This window comes from Psammomys obesus, unplaced genomic scaffold (assembly GCF_907164565.1).
Source record: "Psammomys obesus unplaced genomic scaffold, mPsaObe1.curated_primary_1811, whole genome shotgun sequence".
NCBI classification, from domain to species: Eukaryota; Metazoa; Chordata; class Mammalia; order Rodentia; family Muridae; genus Psammomys; species Psammomys obesus.
In genome coordinates, this window is record NW_026592509.1 from 190,207 (window position 1) to 206,003 (window position 15,797).

Sequence of the window (15,797 nt, forward strand, 5' to 3'; positions counted from 1 at the left end):
CAGGACTTAGTCAACTAAAGGCAGCAACCTTTTCTCTTCGATGCTCCCTCTCTCCCCTACCCGGGATTATAGGGAGCTGAGGGTACAGGCTGAGTTGGTGTGTGGGGCCAGGGTGGTGGGGTGCTGCAAGTGTTTGTGGGTGACTGCTGAGCAGAGAGGCTGCAGAGCCGTGTTCAGTACCCAGGATCTAAGTAGCAAGCACAACGGAATTCGGGCTTGAGCAGTGGAACACAAAATGAACCATGTGGCTTTTAGAAGAGTGTTTTGGCGGAGGAGGGGGCTGAGGCCAGAGCCGCCCCACCTCTCAGCATGCACAGGCTGAGGGGCAGATTCCGCTCTGCCTCTGGCCTGCATGCCTGTAGGTTTTGTGTTGGTAGAATGTTGGTTTGAACCCTAATTTGTCCCACATAGCCTTAAATCTTAATATTCTGACATCATGTTCCACTTCTGACCTCAGAGCTGATCCACCCACACATGGCATCGAGTGGGCATCAGTGGGTAGCTGTGGAGCTGTTGAACAGGAGATTGTCTTGTGGAGCGGGGAGGCCTGAGGAGCAGCCCAGTGTTTAAGATCGCCGCGGTGAAAATCACTGCAATATCAACTGCATATAGAGACAAGCTGGTCATCAGGGCGCTGAAATAGTGTCTATTGAAGAGCTTTTACTGGATTGGAGCTTTTGGCAAAAGTGATCTCATTTAATCTTTGCAGTCTTGTCTGGTAAATATCACCATGCCCATTTTATGTTAAAGAGGCTGGAAACTTGCAGGTCCTGTGTCAGGGTCAGATAGCTTGCTTACAAATGTCGGGCCATGGAGCATGACCATGGGCCTCAACTTATAAACTGAACACCATAATGAAACGGACCCCAAGGGATGATTGACACATCAGAGGAGATGCTCTATAGATGGAAAAAAAACGGTACCACGTAGCCAGGGAAGAGGAACGTGCTCCTCGATACCATGAGCTGGGGTTGCTACAATCTGACCAGCAACCCCCCCCCCCCCACTGAGCCCTTATGTCCTCTTACTGACCTGAACCATTTTACCGAACGCTGATACCAGACAGACAGGCCGCTTTGTAACAGCGGCAAAATGAGGCAAAACAAGACCCGCTGTAGTTGTGTTGAACACAGACGAAACATGACCATTCTGCCTGGTTGTTGGTGTGACCTCATGATTTTCAAGTAAGGTATATAGAAATAACTCTATCCACAAAAATAATTAGGGATGTCTGTGTGCACTCATGAGGCGAGGGCCTGGACACAAGCAATGAACAGCTTTTCTGTGTGTGTGAAGTCAACACTAGAGCCCTCACAGCCAGTGCAGTATGAACGCTGTGGAAGGTTTTGTCATACTGTGGCACTGTGAAAATGGTTCACCACATGTCTACACATTTGTTTTGCGTGTGGATGTGCCCACTCGTATGGAGTGCTTGCTCAAGCATATGCCAGGGAGGACAGAGGTCCATGCCGGGTGTCTTCCTCTGCTGTTCTCCACCTTACGTTTTGCGGCAGGGTCTCTCTGCGACCCTGGGGCTTGCTGTGGACAGGCTGCTGGCCAGTGGACTCTAGGACGCATTTGTCTCTGGGCCCTTCCCCTCCAGCGCTGGGTTGCAGGTGTCTGCCGGCCCGCCTGGCTCTTACGTATGAGCTGCGGCTCCACTCAGGTGGTCAGGCTTGTAGCTGGCACTTTGCCCATTGAGCCATCTGCTTGGCCACATCTGTGTCTCTTTCACTAAGTATTCCTCGGCCTCTCCCTCTGTGGACAGCCTTCACAGGTCCCCAGTTGTCTCAGTGATGCCTTTCCTGATGCTTTTCTCTTTCATCCAGGACACAGGCCTGGATCATGCTTTGTGTTCAGCCTCTTTGCGTGTTTTAAGGCCTGATAACTTTACTTGCCTCTCATGACAGTTGTGGTTTGTAAGCGCACAGGACAGTTCTGTAGCATGTATTATGTCCCTCTGTTGGTTTTACTTGATTTTTCCTTGTGATTGGATTCACCTCTACCCTTTTGGCAGTAATATTAAATAACTGATGGCGTGCCTGCCTTTAATACGTCCTCAGAGGAGAAATCTGATTTGAGTTTATCTCATTATTAGTGATATTCACTCAGGTCTTCGGGTGAGGTGCTGTCCCCCCTTTCTTTTCTACTAAGCTGCCGTCTTTCCCATTTGTAACTGAACAGTAGAGAGGGGGCTGAGACTGTGGGAATGTGCCACTCTTCTTGGACTTTTGCTCAGCTGTTTTAATGTGAGTTAATGGTTTGTCCTTGCATTAACTATTGTAATGGTTGTAAAACTTATCTAAATCAATTATTCCTTTCATGTTTATTATTTATGACATCCAGTATAAGGAAGAACTTTCCCTACTTTCCTATTTATTACTCAGTATGTATTCATGGACTTTTATTTTATTCAGTGTATTATAACTGAATGTTGTCATTATTCATTTTAATGCTCAAATTCTCCCTAGCCAGCTGGTAGGAGTCCTTTCAAGGTGGTTCCTATGTTCTTTTGGCACATTTCCATCCCTCTAAACTTTTAAAGACTGCCATGTCACCTCACTTCTTGGCACAAATGGGTGCTCAGTTTCCAGTTGTTCTTTCGTTGTCCTGAGCCTGTAATCTGCCATTTCTTCAGGAAGTCTTATTTCTCTTAAGGATTTAGGATCTGGGATCTGTACCGTGAGGGCACTCACAGAGACTGAGTGCGGGGTCACTGCTTCTAGGCAGCTTTGCACTGGCTTAAGCAACCTGCATGTAGGTATGTGATTGTAGAATTGTAATTTCCCATTGTGCCTTGGCCTTTGGTCTGGTGGGCAGAGCTGCTCTTTGCTTCCCCAATTCCATGTTTGTGTTTACTCCATCAACAGTGGAATCCTGGCCTCCAACAATGTTAATACAGTTTTCCATCTCCACAGTACAACAGTGTGTGCCAAATATCTTCAGAACAGACATAAGCATCCTGTGGGAGAGAACGGCCTACTCTATAGTTTAAGATGGTTGTAGTAATTTTTCTGGTTTGTTTTTCAAGAACAAAGATGATTACTATTATTTGGAATTACTTAAAATTGTAATCCCAGAAAACAGATTCACACAGTCTTGAAAATCTATTTCCACTTTGTTTTCAACCAGAGGTTGCCAAGCCAGAGTCCTGTGTCCAAAGGCCGCCACTGGGATTAGCTCCTTTTACATAGTTATATTTGTATTTGAAGTGGTTTTTTTTTTTTTTTGGCCTATTTTTATGTTCATATTTTTATTTAGTTTATGTAAAAAGAATCATATAAATTTATGATTGCCTCTGCTTGGCTTCTTTTAATCTGTTCATGTTGTGAATAACAGTAGTTTTTCTCCGCTTAAAGGAATCAGTTGCTGTGGTGAAACATCATAGCATGGCCACTTACAGAAGGAGTGGTTTATTTCTGCAAACAATTCCAGAGTCAGTCATGGCGGAGAGACACAGCCGGTGGCGGGTGTGGTGGCGGGAGCAGGAAGCTACATCTTAAGCTATAAGCATGCAGCAGAGAAAACGGTCTTTGAACTCTCAAAGCCCACCTCTAGGGATGTGTTTCCTTCAGCAAAGCCACACCTCTGAAACCTTCCCAACAGCACCATCGATGAGGGGCCAAGTGTTCCGGTGCCCAAGACTTATGGGGTGTCTCATCCAAGCTAGAACCACCTCCTTTCCCACTAGTCCTGGGTGTTGAGCTCAGGGCTCTGCATGCAGAGCCGGTGCCCCACGTGCCTGAGCCACACGCTGAAGGGCTGTAAAGTATTCTGTATGAGCTACATTGTTTTCCTGTTACATTAATGCCAAACCTTTCTGTGATTTTTTTTTTTTTCTTTTACTTTGATGCAGGGAACTGAGGCCTTCTGCTCATCACAGAGCTGCACTTTCGTTTCTTACAAGCGATACGTTATAGCGCTCTTGTGCAGACCTTTTGATATATAAGCAAGTAGCAGTTTGGAGCACTTGTGTCTCCTGGTATGTGTATGTTATGTATATGTATTCAGCTTTTGAAGGTATTGGCAGACACAATTTCAAAGTACTATTGGATTTTGCTCCTGACAACAGTGAGAGAGTTTTAGCTCTTTCACCAGCACTTTGTCTTGTTACTCTTTTTAATTTTAATGTATTGTGATGATTAGGGCAAAGATTAGATGTTTTTGAGGAGCATGCTCTACAGCAGTGTTCTTCACTTGTGGGTCATGACCTTGTTGGGGTTGAACAACCCTTTCATGGGGGTCACTGAAGACCATAAAGTTACAGTAATGAAGTAGCAATGAAAATTTTATGGCTGGGGTCACCACAACCTGAGGAGCTGTACTAAAGGGTGGCAGCCTTAGGAAGGTGGAGAACCATGGCTCTACAGTGTTTGCCTGTTTCAGAGCTATTAGTTGCTTTGAGTTTAACCAAGCCGCTGTCCTCTGCACACAGTTCCATGCTGTTCCCAAGGGCACGCTGGCGCACCTTTACTGAATCCGGGTGTATTGTTATATTCGGCTCTTTCAATCTGCAAGGATCAGGGGTTTCAGAGCATAAGGATTGTGGCGGATGTAGAGAGAGGGAGAGCGTGGAAAGCAAGGGAAGTAAGTGTCTGAAGAAAGAGCAACAGGAAAGTCATTCAGGACGAAAGGCAGCTCAGAAACCCAACGCTCGGTAGAGGGTCTGTCGCTTCTGCCTGTAGAACTCTCACATTGCACTTTTCTTGCTGCTTCTTCCTGTAGCCCCTCACTGTGTTAACCTCCAGGTAGGGGCTCATCTCTGGAGCCAGTTCCAGGCAGCACTTTCACACTGTGGAGCTTCACAGGCTGTGGCCAGCCCTAAACTAGATATTTCATGTCTCGGAAACATACTTCAGAATGAAATGAGGGTGAAGTCCCATTCTGAATGTGGCAATGAGCTTGTGTGGGTTGCTGAGGAAGGGCTTAGGATGTGTGAGTTGGGCCAGGTTGGTAGTGCCCCATTCTCAGAGAGGCAAAGGGGTTTCTCCGACAGCACATGGCTAGGGAAGAGTAGAGCCAGTTTTCAAATCCAGGTTTTCTTGTTCCTTCTCCAGAGCCCATTTTCTGCTACCCTCACACTGAGCGGTGGGAGCATTGGAAGTTCAAAAGGGATTTGATGAAAGAAAATTATAGGCATGGCAGGAGATGAGGGAGGTGGGCTTTGTAGGAGCTGAGGGGGTCTGCAGGGCTAATCTGGGTGTCTCTTGGGTATGAACTGGAAATACAGACACAGGGAAAGGACTTGTGCTAAGCTAGAGGTCATAGGAAAGGAGAGACCAAGTGTGGGGGCAAGACAAGACTTTAATACCATGACAATGTAGAACTTGAAAAAAAAAGAAAAGAAAAGAAATGGAAAGAAACAGTGGAGCCATGTAGGGGGCTCATCAAAGAGCTTAGGCTGGTGGGAAAGGAAACAACATCCAGGCTGCTCTGAGCCCCCTTGAGAAGCACGTTGATGGGCTCTGGAGTCTGACTAGATGCAAGGCAGGAAGGAGATGCAGAGGCAGGGCCTTGGTGTCCAAGAAGGGTGTCTTGAAACAGTGAGCTCTCACCCGCATGACCTGACTCTCCTGCTGGCCACCCCTCCAGAGTCCCAGGGTCTGTCCCCGCGGAGTCAGTGGTGAGCTGTCTGCGGTCGACAGGCACGTGTTCTGGAACCACAGCCAAGTGGGGAGAGGGCTGGTGGCGCAGGAGCTGCGGTGCTGCCCACCAGGACAGCTAATGCCGGGGTGGAAAGGGAACCCATTTTCCTCAGAGGAAGCTGCGTAGGGAGCCTTGCTGTGGGGACACTGTCAGCTACAGAAGTCCAAGTGCTGGAGTAAAGTGTGGTGGCCTTGGGCATGAACACCCTGCTTTGGAGAATTAGTAACCCTAGTCCCTAAGCTACAAAAGGCATGGCTGGCTTCTTTAAAACTTGGGGTACACCTCCTGGTCCCCATGGATGTTCCCTGCAGCTCTGTTTGGCCTCCCAGGGAGCATAGGGCAGTGTGTTGAACCTGCAGGAGGAGCCGTTGGGCATCCCCCGAGAGGCCTCAGTGAGTCTGGGCGCAGTATTACAGCTCTGCTCTCTTCACCAGGTATAGCTTGAAGGGGGAACTGGGGAGCTGGGCAGCACTCTCAGAAAATGAGCAAACTCACTCCTACTTGCTGTGCTCATGTCCAAGCAGTTGTTTTGTAAGCAGTGGCGGCGCCCCCACTGCTGGGCGGGCAGGTTCAATCCCAGGGTCTCGAACTTTGCAAGGCACACGCTCCACCTGTCAGCCATGTCTCCAGCCCCTAGTTTATGTTCCTTCAGGAATGACAGCTGAAGACCACGCCCCCAGGCCTTAGAATTATCTTGCGCTGACTTTTCCTGATGTTCCTGTTACCGTCTTATCACCCATTGCTCCATGCCCTGCACTTGGCTGTGGAAGAGGCACCAGGCACTAGTCAGTTGGATGGTGGAGGGGCTGAGGTAGGGAGCACACACATCCCTAGTGGGAAGGACAGCAGCAGGCTTGGCTTGGGGCTGACAGGGGTTTGAACAGCTCTCCAGGGCTTACCGGAGTAGACCGCGGGGGGCAGGAAATTCTGGTCAAGGAGAATAGAATGCATATGAGCCTGAAATTATGTGATGTCCTTAGAGAAGAATATGCATCAGGAATGGAAAGAGAATACGTTATTTGGGGCTGACAGTTTATGAGTGGTAAATGCGGGCCAACTTGAGCTGGTCTTGTAAGTCGTGCTTTGTAACTTCGGCCTTGCGGTTGAGCGGCAGGGGGCGCCGAGGAGGGTTTTCATCAGGTGTCGTTTTTTCGTGTATAAGAAAGGAGGGCTGTCTCATCTGTCCTCCAGCACTTCTGTAAGGCAGACAGGACCCTGACATCTTTTACTATCAGAACATTCAGGTCCTGGAGGAGTGGCCTGGCTGCCTGGCTTGGGATCTTTCTCGTGGTACACAGCTGCTTTTAAGTCTTGTAGGAAACTACTTACTGCTGTGCAGTGGTAAACACTGGCAGGAACAATATGAAGCAAATGGAACACTGTCACTGAAGGGGTGTAGCTCTGGGGTTTTTGGTCTGTGGTGTTCAGGGTCCCCTCTCTATGCCAGAGCACAGAGAGGGAGAACCATGGGATGCTCCATGCTCCCAGGTCAGCACGGCTGATAGAGCCGAGCCGTCCATCACTGTCTCGCCCATGGACATGGAGCGGCCGCTGTGGTGTGTGCTAGCATCTGTCAGTGGCTGGCCCCCGGGAACCTGATCCCTGATGCAACTCCAGCAAGCCCCAACCCACAGAACCCCATGGCTTTTAGTTAATTAGTTTGTTTGTTTGTTTTTTAATGTAAGGTAAAGCAGAGGTAAAGGGCATTAGCTTGCAGAGCTGACAAATGTGGATTTTGCTTCTGTTTCTGTGCCTTAACTAACTGTGGATGTCACTGAATATGTGTGAGCCTCGGGCTCCTTGTCCCCGAAACGAGCAAAGCCAGACATACCTGGAAAGATGTCTGTGATGATTAAAATGTGCCGCTGTTTCAGAAGTGCCTTGGAGCAGAGCCTGGCACACATGAGTCCTTGAGTTATGGTAGTTTTAATTATTGTTCTTATCACTGTCACCACACCACTGTTGCTGACACCATAGTGAAAGAATGTTCCGGGAATAAAGACTGGTGGGAATGAAAAGCCGCTAGTCCTACTACCAGGGTGCAATTGCCCTGGGAATTTACTTCTGTTACCTTTGGAGCCCCACCCCCACCCCAGTTCTAAACACACAAGATTTTACAGTCTGTTGGCTTTTTTTCCCATGTGGAAGGAACTGCATTGTAATTTATTTCTTCTTCCTCTTCCTCCTCCTTCTCCTTCTCCTCCTCCTCCTTCTCTTTCTCTTCTTCTTCTCCTCCTCCTCCTCCTCCTCCTCTTCTTCCTCCTCCTCCTCCTCCCCCCACCTCCTCCTCCTCCTCCTCCTCCTTCTCCTTCTTCATCTTCTTCTTCAAGACAGGGTTTTTCTGTGTAGCCTTGAGTGTCCTGGACTCGCTTTGTAGATCAGGCAAGTAGATCCCTGGCTTTGAACGCACAGGGATCCACCTGCCAGTGCCTCCCTAAGTACTGGGCTTAAAGGTGTGTGCCACCATACCTATTTTTTCCCCTTATTTTTAATAGATTTCTCCTCTGATTACAAAAATAGTGTATAAGACGCAGAGAGAAAGCAAAAGAAAAGCCGTATTCCCAGTCTCTTCCCCAGACCAGAGCCAAGCACTGTCAACATTCTGATGTCTCTTCTTCCAGTCATTTTTATTCATGTTTTATTATAGAGTAGATAATGCATTATGGATACAACATTTATGTGATTTTTTTTTTCAGTTCACATGATACTCGGAATATTTTTTTAGTGTAAGCATCATTTTCCTAGGCTGTTTAATAGACCATCAAATAGCTCGACCATCATTTACATACATATTTGCTTACTGCTAGACATCTAAGTTTTTTTCCTGTTCATCAGTCTGAGCTGCTCCCTGTAACAAACAGACTTAGGGAGCCAGCCTCGGTACAGCCAGGAAGCTTCAGGTGAACTACCATGCCTCTGGTCCCCAGGGAGTTACCATGGGACAATGACAAGCCTCAAGCTTAGCGACGTGACGACTGACCAAGAGGGCTTCCTTGCCACATCTGTCGGAGTCCGTGCAGTGTGTGTAGTTCCTCTCTCAGGCTGAATTTGGGACAAGGAATCCTCGCTTTGTACTGAGCAAGGCTTAGAAGGCCAGGCTGCCCTTCTCACCTCCAGCCCCATCAGAACTTCCATTTCCACTAGAACATCAAGATAGGACCTTGTCAGAGTGAGAGAGTCACACTGGCTCTAGGCTTGTTAAATGTTCTAAATTAAAAAGTACTGTATGTTTATGGTGCTTTGCTTACATGCATGTGTGTGCCCCGTGCCCATGGAAGCCGAAAAATGAGACATCAGATCCCCTAAAAATGCAACCATGGACAATTCTGAGCTATTGTGTAGGTGCTGAGAATTGAACCCAGGTCCTCTGGAAGAGCATCCAGTGCTCTGAACTGCCAAGCCATTTCTTCAGCCTCTCCAGTCTTTTTTTTTTTTAATTAACAGATATGTATCTGTATGTATATACATACACACACATGTATGTATGTCTCTCTATATATATATCATGAACAACTTGAAGTTTTGAAGTAAGCACACATCATAGAATGGCTAAGTCAAGCTAATTTATGTATTATTTCACATATTTGTCATTTTTGTGGTGAGAAAGCTTCACATATTCTCAGCATTTTCCTTTCCCCTTTTTTCATGTGTTTGTGTGTGTGTCCATGTTTACCTGCATGTAGGTATGTGTGCATGTGTGTGTGCGTGAAGCCCTGAGGTTGTTGTTAACCATTATCTTCCGTTGTTCTTCTGCCTTATTCACTGAGGCAGGGTCTCTCCAACCAAACTGAGACCAAACAAACAAACAAAAGCCAGTTTTGCGATGCAGCTTGCTCTAGGCGTCCGTCATCCCCACCTTCTGAGCCTGGAATTACATGCGGGCTACCATGCCCGCCTGTGCTAACGTGAATTCTGAGGATCTGAACTCCAGGCCTCGTGCTTGCACAAAGTAACTTCTGCTGCTCAGCATTTCTTAGGAATGTTTCACGCCATTAGCTACAGACTTTAGTGGGCTGTAGTAAGGATGAACCCAATGACCAGTCTGCTAAATGGAATAGGTGGACAGGCTATTAAATGGACAAAGGCTGGACAGGCTCATTCTGTGGTCATGAAAGTTCTCACATTTAGACTTGCCCTGGAACCCAGGACGAATCATTTCCTCTCGCCATGTTTCCTCTCTGTCCTGGGGTGTGCCAAGAGGATGTACAAAGCCTTTCCCACATCAGTGTCCAGAGTACCTACCCCTTCCTCAGGTCTGGGGTTAAAGGAGCATCCTGATGCAGGTCACACATACTTCTCCAAGTCTAGATTTCCTCTTAATTAGCACCGAAGGAACCATCTCTGCTTTTCTTTTACTTCCTCCTGACAGCAGGTGGATAATGCAGAGGCTGAAGGGATTGCAAATACTGGATTCAAAACCCTGAACAACCAGCAGCCCTTGCTCTCTGAGACATTCTTTCTTTCTTTCATGCACTTGGTACTTTTATTCATTCTCTCATCTGTCAGATGTTTACTGAGCCCTAGGCTTTTTACCTGCAGAGGTGAGACACACTGTGTTCTCAGGCTGTTTGTGCCTAGCAGAGGCCAGAAGGAATACTAAAAGACAAGATGCCTGCTGCAATGTGATGCCTGAATGACAGGAGTGCCCGAGTCAGCCTAAACAATGTAGCCAGGAGTTCGTGGGTGCTCCAAGGAAAAGAATGAACACAGCCCTTTATGTAGGCGATGAGGAGAGGCCATTCTGGGTGGATGAACAAGCAAGCACAAGAGAATGAAGTGCCCTCGGAGGCCACAGGGAGTCTGGGCTGCAAGGGGAGGGGGACAGAGCAGAAGCATCTCTTCCTTTAACTTCTTGGCTTTCTTATCACTAAATGAGAGTGATGATGTTTTTAGTTCGGTATTTGAAAGCTGTCATCTTTATTGCTGTAGCTTTCCTTTTTTTTTATTTTTTTTTTATTAAAGTAACATGTCCATTGTAGAAATGTTGAAAAATGTGCTGTGATCTCAGGACTTAGGAGGTAGAGGCAGGAGGAGCAAGAGTTTAAGGGTACATGAAACCCTGTATGTGTGTGTGTTGAGGGTGGTGCTAGAGAGATGGTTTGGTTATTAAGAACACTGACAGAGGACCCAGGTTCAATTCTGGCACCTGCATGGTAGCTCACAACTGTCTGAAACTCCCATCCCAGGGGATTCAACGCCCTCTTCTGTCCTCTGCGGGTAATGCATGCACATGGCACATAGCCCTGTGCGTAGATAAAATGCCAATACACATAAAGTAAAGTGAAAAAAATGAAAAAGAAATAAAAGTAATTAAAATGTGAAATGGAAAAAAAGAAGTTTGAAAAAATGAAAGCAGAAAGAAAAACTCTTTGGCAGTCTAACTAGCTAAAGACAACCTCAATATCTTGGTGATTTCTAGTCAATGTTTTTTCACACTGACTTTTTATGTAGCTGTGAATATGTTATAATGATAATTTTAACCTTTGTGTATGATGCTCCTTTCTAACTTTTTAAAAAATTGCCAAAAATGAATGTGCATGTCCTTACGAAATAACTGATCACAAAGCACACTAGCTGAGGAGGCTGTACATTTTTTTCTAATAGCGTGTATCTTCCTTGCTTTTTCAGGTTGCTTGTGGCTCAGAGCACAACTTGGCAGTGATTAGTAAGTGATTTCTTTTTTACACTGATAACAGTTGATTAGGAAATCCATGTAACAGAATTGGAGAAGACTCTGGGACCAGGCTTGGTGGTGTGCGTCCGTACCCAGTGTTGCGCAAGCTAAACACGAGTTCAGGCCAGTCTGGGGTGTGTAGTGACAGCACATGCCCTGTGCGTGTGTGTGTGTGTGTGTGTGTGTGTGTGTGTGTGTGTGTGTGTGGGTGTGTGGGTGTGTGCGTGCGCGTGTGTGCTGCATGAGGTGGGGAGAGGGAGAGAGTTGAGGATGATTTGGGGGACATTCTTGGTGATAAAGCACTTATTAGAAGCCCATTTTCCAAAAACTTCAGCTGTGTCATTGAGTATCTTTTAAAGTGGCTGAGTTGGCTCCTGCCTCAGAAAATGACATTTAAATATCCAGTTCACAGGCTTGGGCGTCATGGATAGACAGTGAGACGTAAAACTGGGGCTGGCACTCTGAACAGACCCATTCTAGGAAGTGCTTTCGCCTTGGAAGCACAGGGCTCGGCTCCCAGCCCTTGCTCCCGGTATATAGCTGCACCAGAGAGCCCCCAGTCAGACACCAACCTGGTTCACCGAGACTTCTTTTTCGCTGGCCATGGATAACATGAGTTCCTGACTGCGCCCAGGGGTGATTTATTCAGGAAAGCTGTCCATTCCTTTCCCTAGTCGATTCAGGCTGAGCCGCACAGTAGGGCAGAGCGGGGCTTCTTAAACTCCTGCTGCTCAGGACCCCTCTGCGTCAACATGACTCCAGGTGTACAAGTGTGTAAAGCAGATGTACAAGTCAGGCATATACTGGCAATAGCTCATAAAATAGTCTAAAAACAGTTCTTTGGTATGCGTGAAATTTTATCGTTGAAGGACAGAGCAGACTGTGTACTAATGAGGTGGTGTGCATGCTTATCTTGCAGAGTTCAGTTGTGGCTGAGTATTTGCTATTATGGGGCTTAGAGCATGCTCAGTGCTCTGAGTGCTGAGAGCACCGCTTCCCGCTTCCCATAAATACCCGGCAGCAGCGTGTTTAGGGCCATTTCAAAAATTGTTGGAAATTCTGTCCTAAGCATAAGCCAGAATTCATTTAATGATGTTTAAATTTTATCTTGTTGTTATTATCTTGCTGTTGTTGTTGTTGTTGTTGGTGGTGGTGGTGTGTGTGTGTATGTGTGTATGTGTGTACACACACATAGCACTTGTTTCAGGGATTAAAACTGAGGTCTTCAGGCATGGCAGCAAGTGTTTTTACTCACTGAGCCATCTGGCCAGTTCTATTTAATGACTAAGAAAAATGAAACCCAAATCAGCAACTCATATAGCGGTTTTTAAAATTAAGCACTCTAACCTAGCAGAATCCAAAGATACACCACTTAGACACTGCTGAGGCATGACAGTAGGGAAAGGAAAAGTCTTTGTCCTCTCAATTTGGCCCTCCTGCCTCTGTGAGAGCAGAAAGGAATTCGTATTGTAGGGAGTCTGCGCCTTGGTGTTTCGGGCAGCGCTCGTTGCCCTGGTGCGTTCGCAATCAAAGCCACAGCGCGGTCACATGATCCAGTGCGGTGAGCACTGCCAATAACACCCTGGCTTCGTTACACGTTTGACTTTTGAGGTAATTTGCTATTGTTGTGTGTTCCTTTACTGCTGCACAGTTCTCACGACCCCACACTTAGTCACTGCTCCCCAGAGGAAGCTGGACGTCACAGACTGCGGCGTAGGGGCAAGGCGCCAGAGTTCTGTGCTGGCTTCTGTAGCGGTGTGAACTTCGACAAGGTGTTCATCTTCCTCCTCGTTAAAATAGAGGCGCTGCTCTTGCAGAGGACCCCAGTTTGTGTCCCAGCCCGCATGTCCTGCCACTGACAACCACCTCTAACTCCAGCGCTGGGTGATACGATGCCCCCTTCTGGCCTGCATAGACACTGCACTCACATGTACAAACACATTCGCACATAATTAAAACCGAAAGTAAAATTGTTCTTAAAAGTTTTTTTTAGAAATGTTAGTGGCCATTATTTAATGTGATTCCTTAAACAGAAACAGATTTCTTAAAACAGAAAATCACGTTTATCTCCAGGTGGGTCTCAGCACTCATTACCACTCACCTCTGCCTGTTCCTGTGTCTGATAGCTGGGACTCCGTCTTCTGGAAGGGAAGCACCTTGTGCCCTCCTCCCCTTCTTGCCTATTCCCAGCACCATGGACAGCAGCCGACTCGGAGCAGACTGATAGGCACTCTTGCCGAGCTAGTCTGACACAGGACTGGAGTGATTTGAGGCACTGTTTGTGGGCCCCACTGTCACAGGCACAGGAGTGAGAAACAGGGACAGCAGAGAAGGGAAGCTGCCAGCAGCAGTGGGAAACCAGAGGAGCTGGAGTCAGAGAAAGAGCAGAAGTATCAGCAAGCCCACCTGCTTTGCAGCAGGAGCAGGTATTTTTACAGCGGAACTAGCTGTAATCAAGACAAGCTAATGAGAGAATCTGAGGCAGTACCCTGTGGCTGCTGCTGCTATCCCTGGAGAGAAGAAGGTCGTTTCCCCTGGGACCAGCATAGATGAAAAGGTTGAGGTGAATCTCTACATATGAAGCACACAAGTCAAGAGATGGCCAAGCCAGCAGAGCTGGAAGCTGACTGACAGAGGCAGCCTGGGACCCGGAAGAGCAGAGCCGCAGGCAGACAGCCATGGCTCAAACCAGCCCCATCACTTCGTGAAGCCCATCTCCCTCCGCATCCAAGCACCGGGGTCATGATTCCTAAATGCAGGGCTGTTGTGCACACCAGGCAAGATGAACTTCACAGGTTGTCTCTTGTGTATATTTCTTTGTTTCTGACTGAGCTAGGTGTGAGAAGCGGCGGAGAACTGCTCTGGTGCAGATTTCTTTGTGGGGGAGGACAATGGTCTTTGGGAAAGAGGGATCCCATGTTATTTCAGTGAGGCTGTCAGCGTCAACGGAGGGAACTGGCAAGCCTTGAGTCTTTTTAAATCAGACATTGTATGTGTGTGGGGTAGCTTAGAGGTAGAACACGTGCCTCACATGCACGAGGTCAGGGTTTGATCCCCAGTACCATACACAACAGAACTACAAATGTGAGTAAATAACTAAGCGGGGTGTGGTGGTCATACCTGTCATCCCGGCGTGGGAGGCCGAGGCAGCAGACTCGCTGTGAGCTGGCTGACGTAGCAATTACTATGCTGACCAGGGCTATGTAGTGAGACCCTGTTCCACCCCACTGAAAAGAAGTGAAATAGTAATAAAATGCAGGTGTAGTTTTAAGTTATTTAATCTTTTATTATGTGTATGTGTGTGACCTCCGTAAATTTATATGTGCTATGTGCAGGAAGGTGCCCACAGAGGTCAGAGGGCATCAAGACCCCTGAGTCCCCTGATATGGGTGTTGGGAACTGAGCTCAGGTCCTGTCTAGCCACAGATTTTATTTTGTCTTGTGCCTCGGGACTGGCTCAGTGTGTTGCACAGAGAGCCCCAGGGTCAGGGAAGGTAGGCCCAGGTGCAGCGCTCAGGACTGGCCAGGGTCAGGGAAGGTAGGCCCAGGCGCAGTGCTCTCAGATGTCCACCTGCCTGGGAGCGGAGACGCAGAGGTACCCTGGGCTGATACAGTCCCCAGAGGGTGCTCTGCGGAGTGCGTGCAGACAGAAGCAGCAGGAGACTGCTGCCCGGTCACCCTGGCTGGAGGCCAGCAAGAGAGAGGCACACTGGACAAGAGCCCCAGCAGCCTGAGTCCCTGCTCCCAGCTGCCCCCCATTGCCATTGCTGCAGCAGATGGACTCCTGCCGTCAGTCCACTCTGAACCCAGCACCAGGACCTGGCACTATAGTCCCCACATGATAGACTGGAGCGGAATAAAAAGACTTTGCTCGTGGACAGGAGCCGTAATGGCTAACAAATGTGTGCCAAACAGAACAGCCTGGGAAGGGAAGCGAGGCAGGGAGGGGTGAAGGGGTGGCCCGGGGGGTTTACTCTGCCTTAGGCAGTAAACTCCACAGGTAAACGTGTTCTAACCTGCTACGGACAAATGAGACTCAAAGGTTAGGGGGGTTGGACAGGCTGCTCAGAAGTATCCATGGGCAAGCTGTCTGCCTGCCTCCAAGGCTACTCTGAGCCCCGCCATGTCCTGTGCCTGGGGCAGGAACAGGCTGTGCTTACATTATTGACCCTGTACAGTTGTTAGGAGAGTACTAACTGACACAAAGGTAAGGGATCAATGTTAGCTGTTATGTTTTCCTGTTAGGACCTCATAGAAGGGCGCAATTATAATTGCCTATAAGGGGCCTGAGCCCCAGGGGCCCCTGAGAGCCATAGTGACTGAAGAAACATGTGTCCTGGACAAAGTCTGCCATGTACTGCAGAGGCTGAGGTAAGATGAGTCCTGATCTAGAGGTCTCAGCAGCCCTCAGGACAGTGCCAACCCAGATTTATTCTGAGTTATCCCCAGACAGGGACCCAGGCTCTGCCCGTCCAGC

General features: G+C 47.9%; 1 protein-coding gene across 5 annotated transcripts in view; it reads left to right on the plus strand.

Annotated features, from left to right (window-relative positions):
* The window catches only part of Sergef (secretion regulating guanine nucleotide exchange factor), a 200,233-nt gene that overhangs the window by 117,082 nt on the left and 67,354 nt on the right, over positions 1-15,797 (plus strand). For 4 of the 5 annotated variants that reach the window (XM_055613494.1, XM_055613495.1, XM_055613497.1 and 1 more), the window contains one exon: positions 11,275-11,311. The exons of the other annotated variant lie outside the window; for it this stretch is intronic. In XM_055613494.1, the coding sequence (XP_055469469.1) occupies positions 11,275-11,311 (37 nt within the window). The remainder of the gene's footprint in view (positions 1-11,274; positions 11,312-15,797) is intronic. 5 annotated transcript variants of the gene reach the window in all.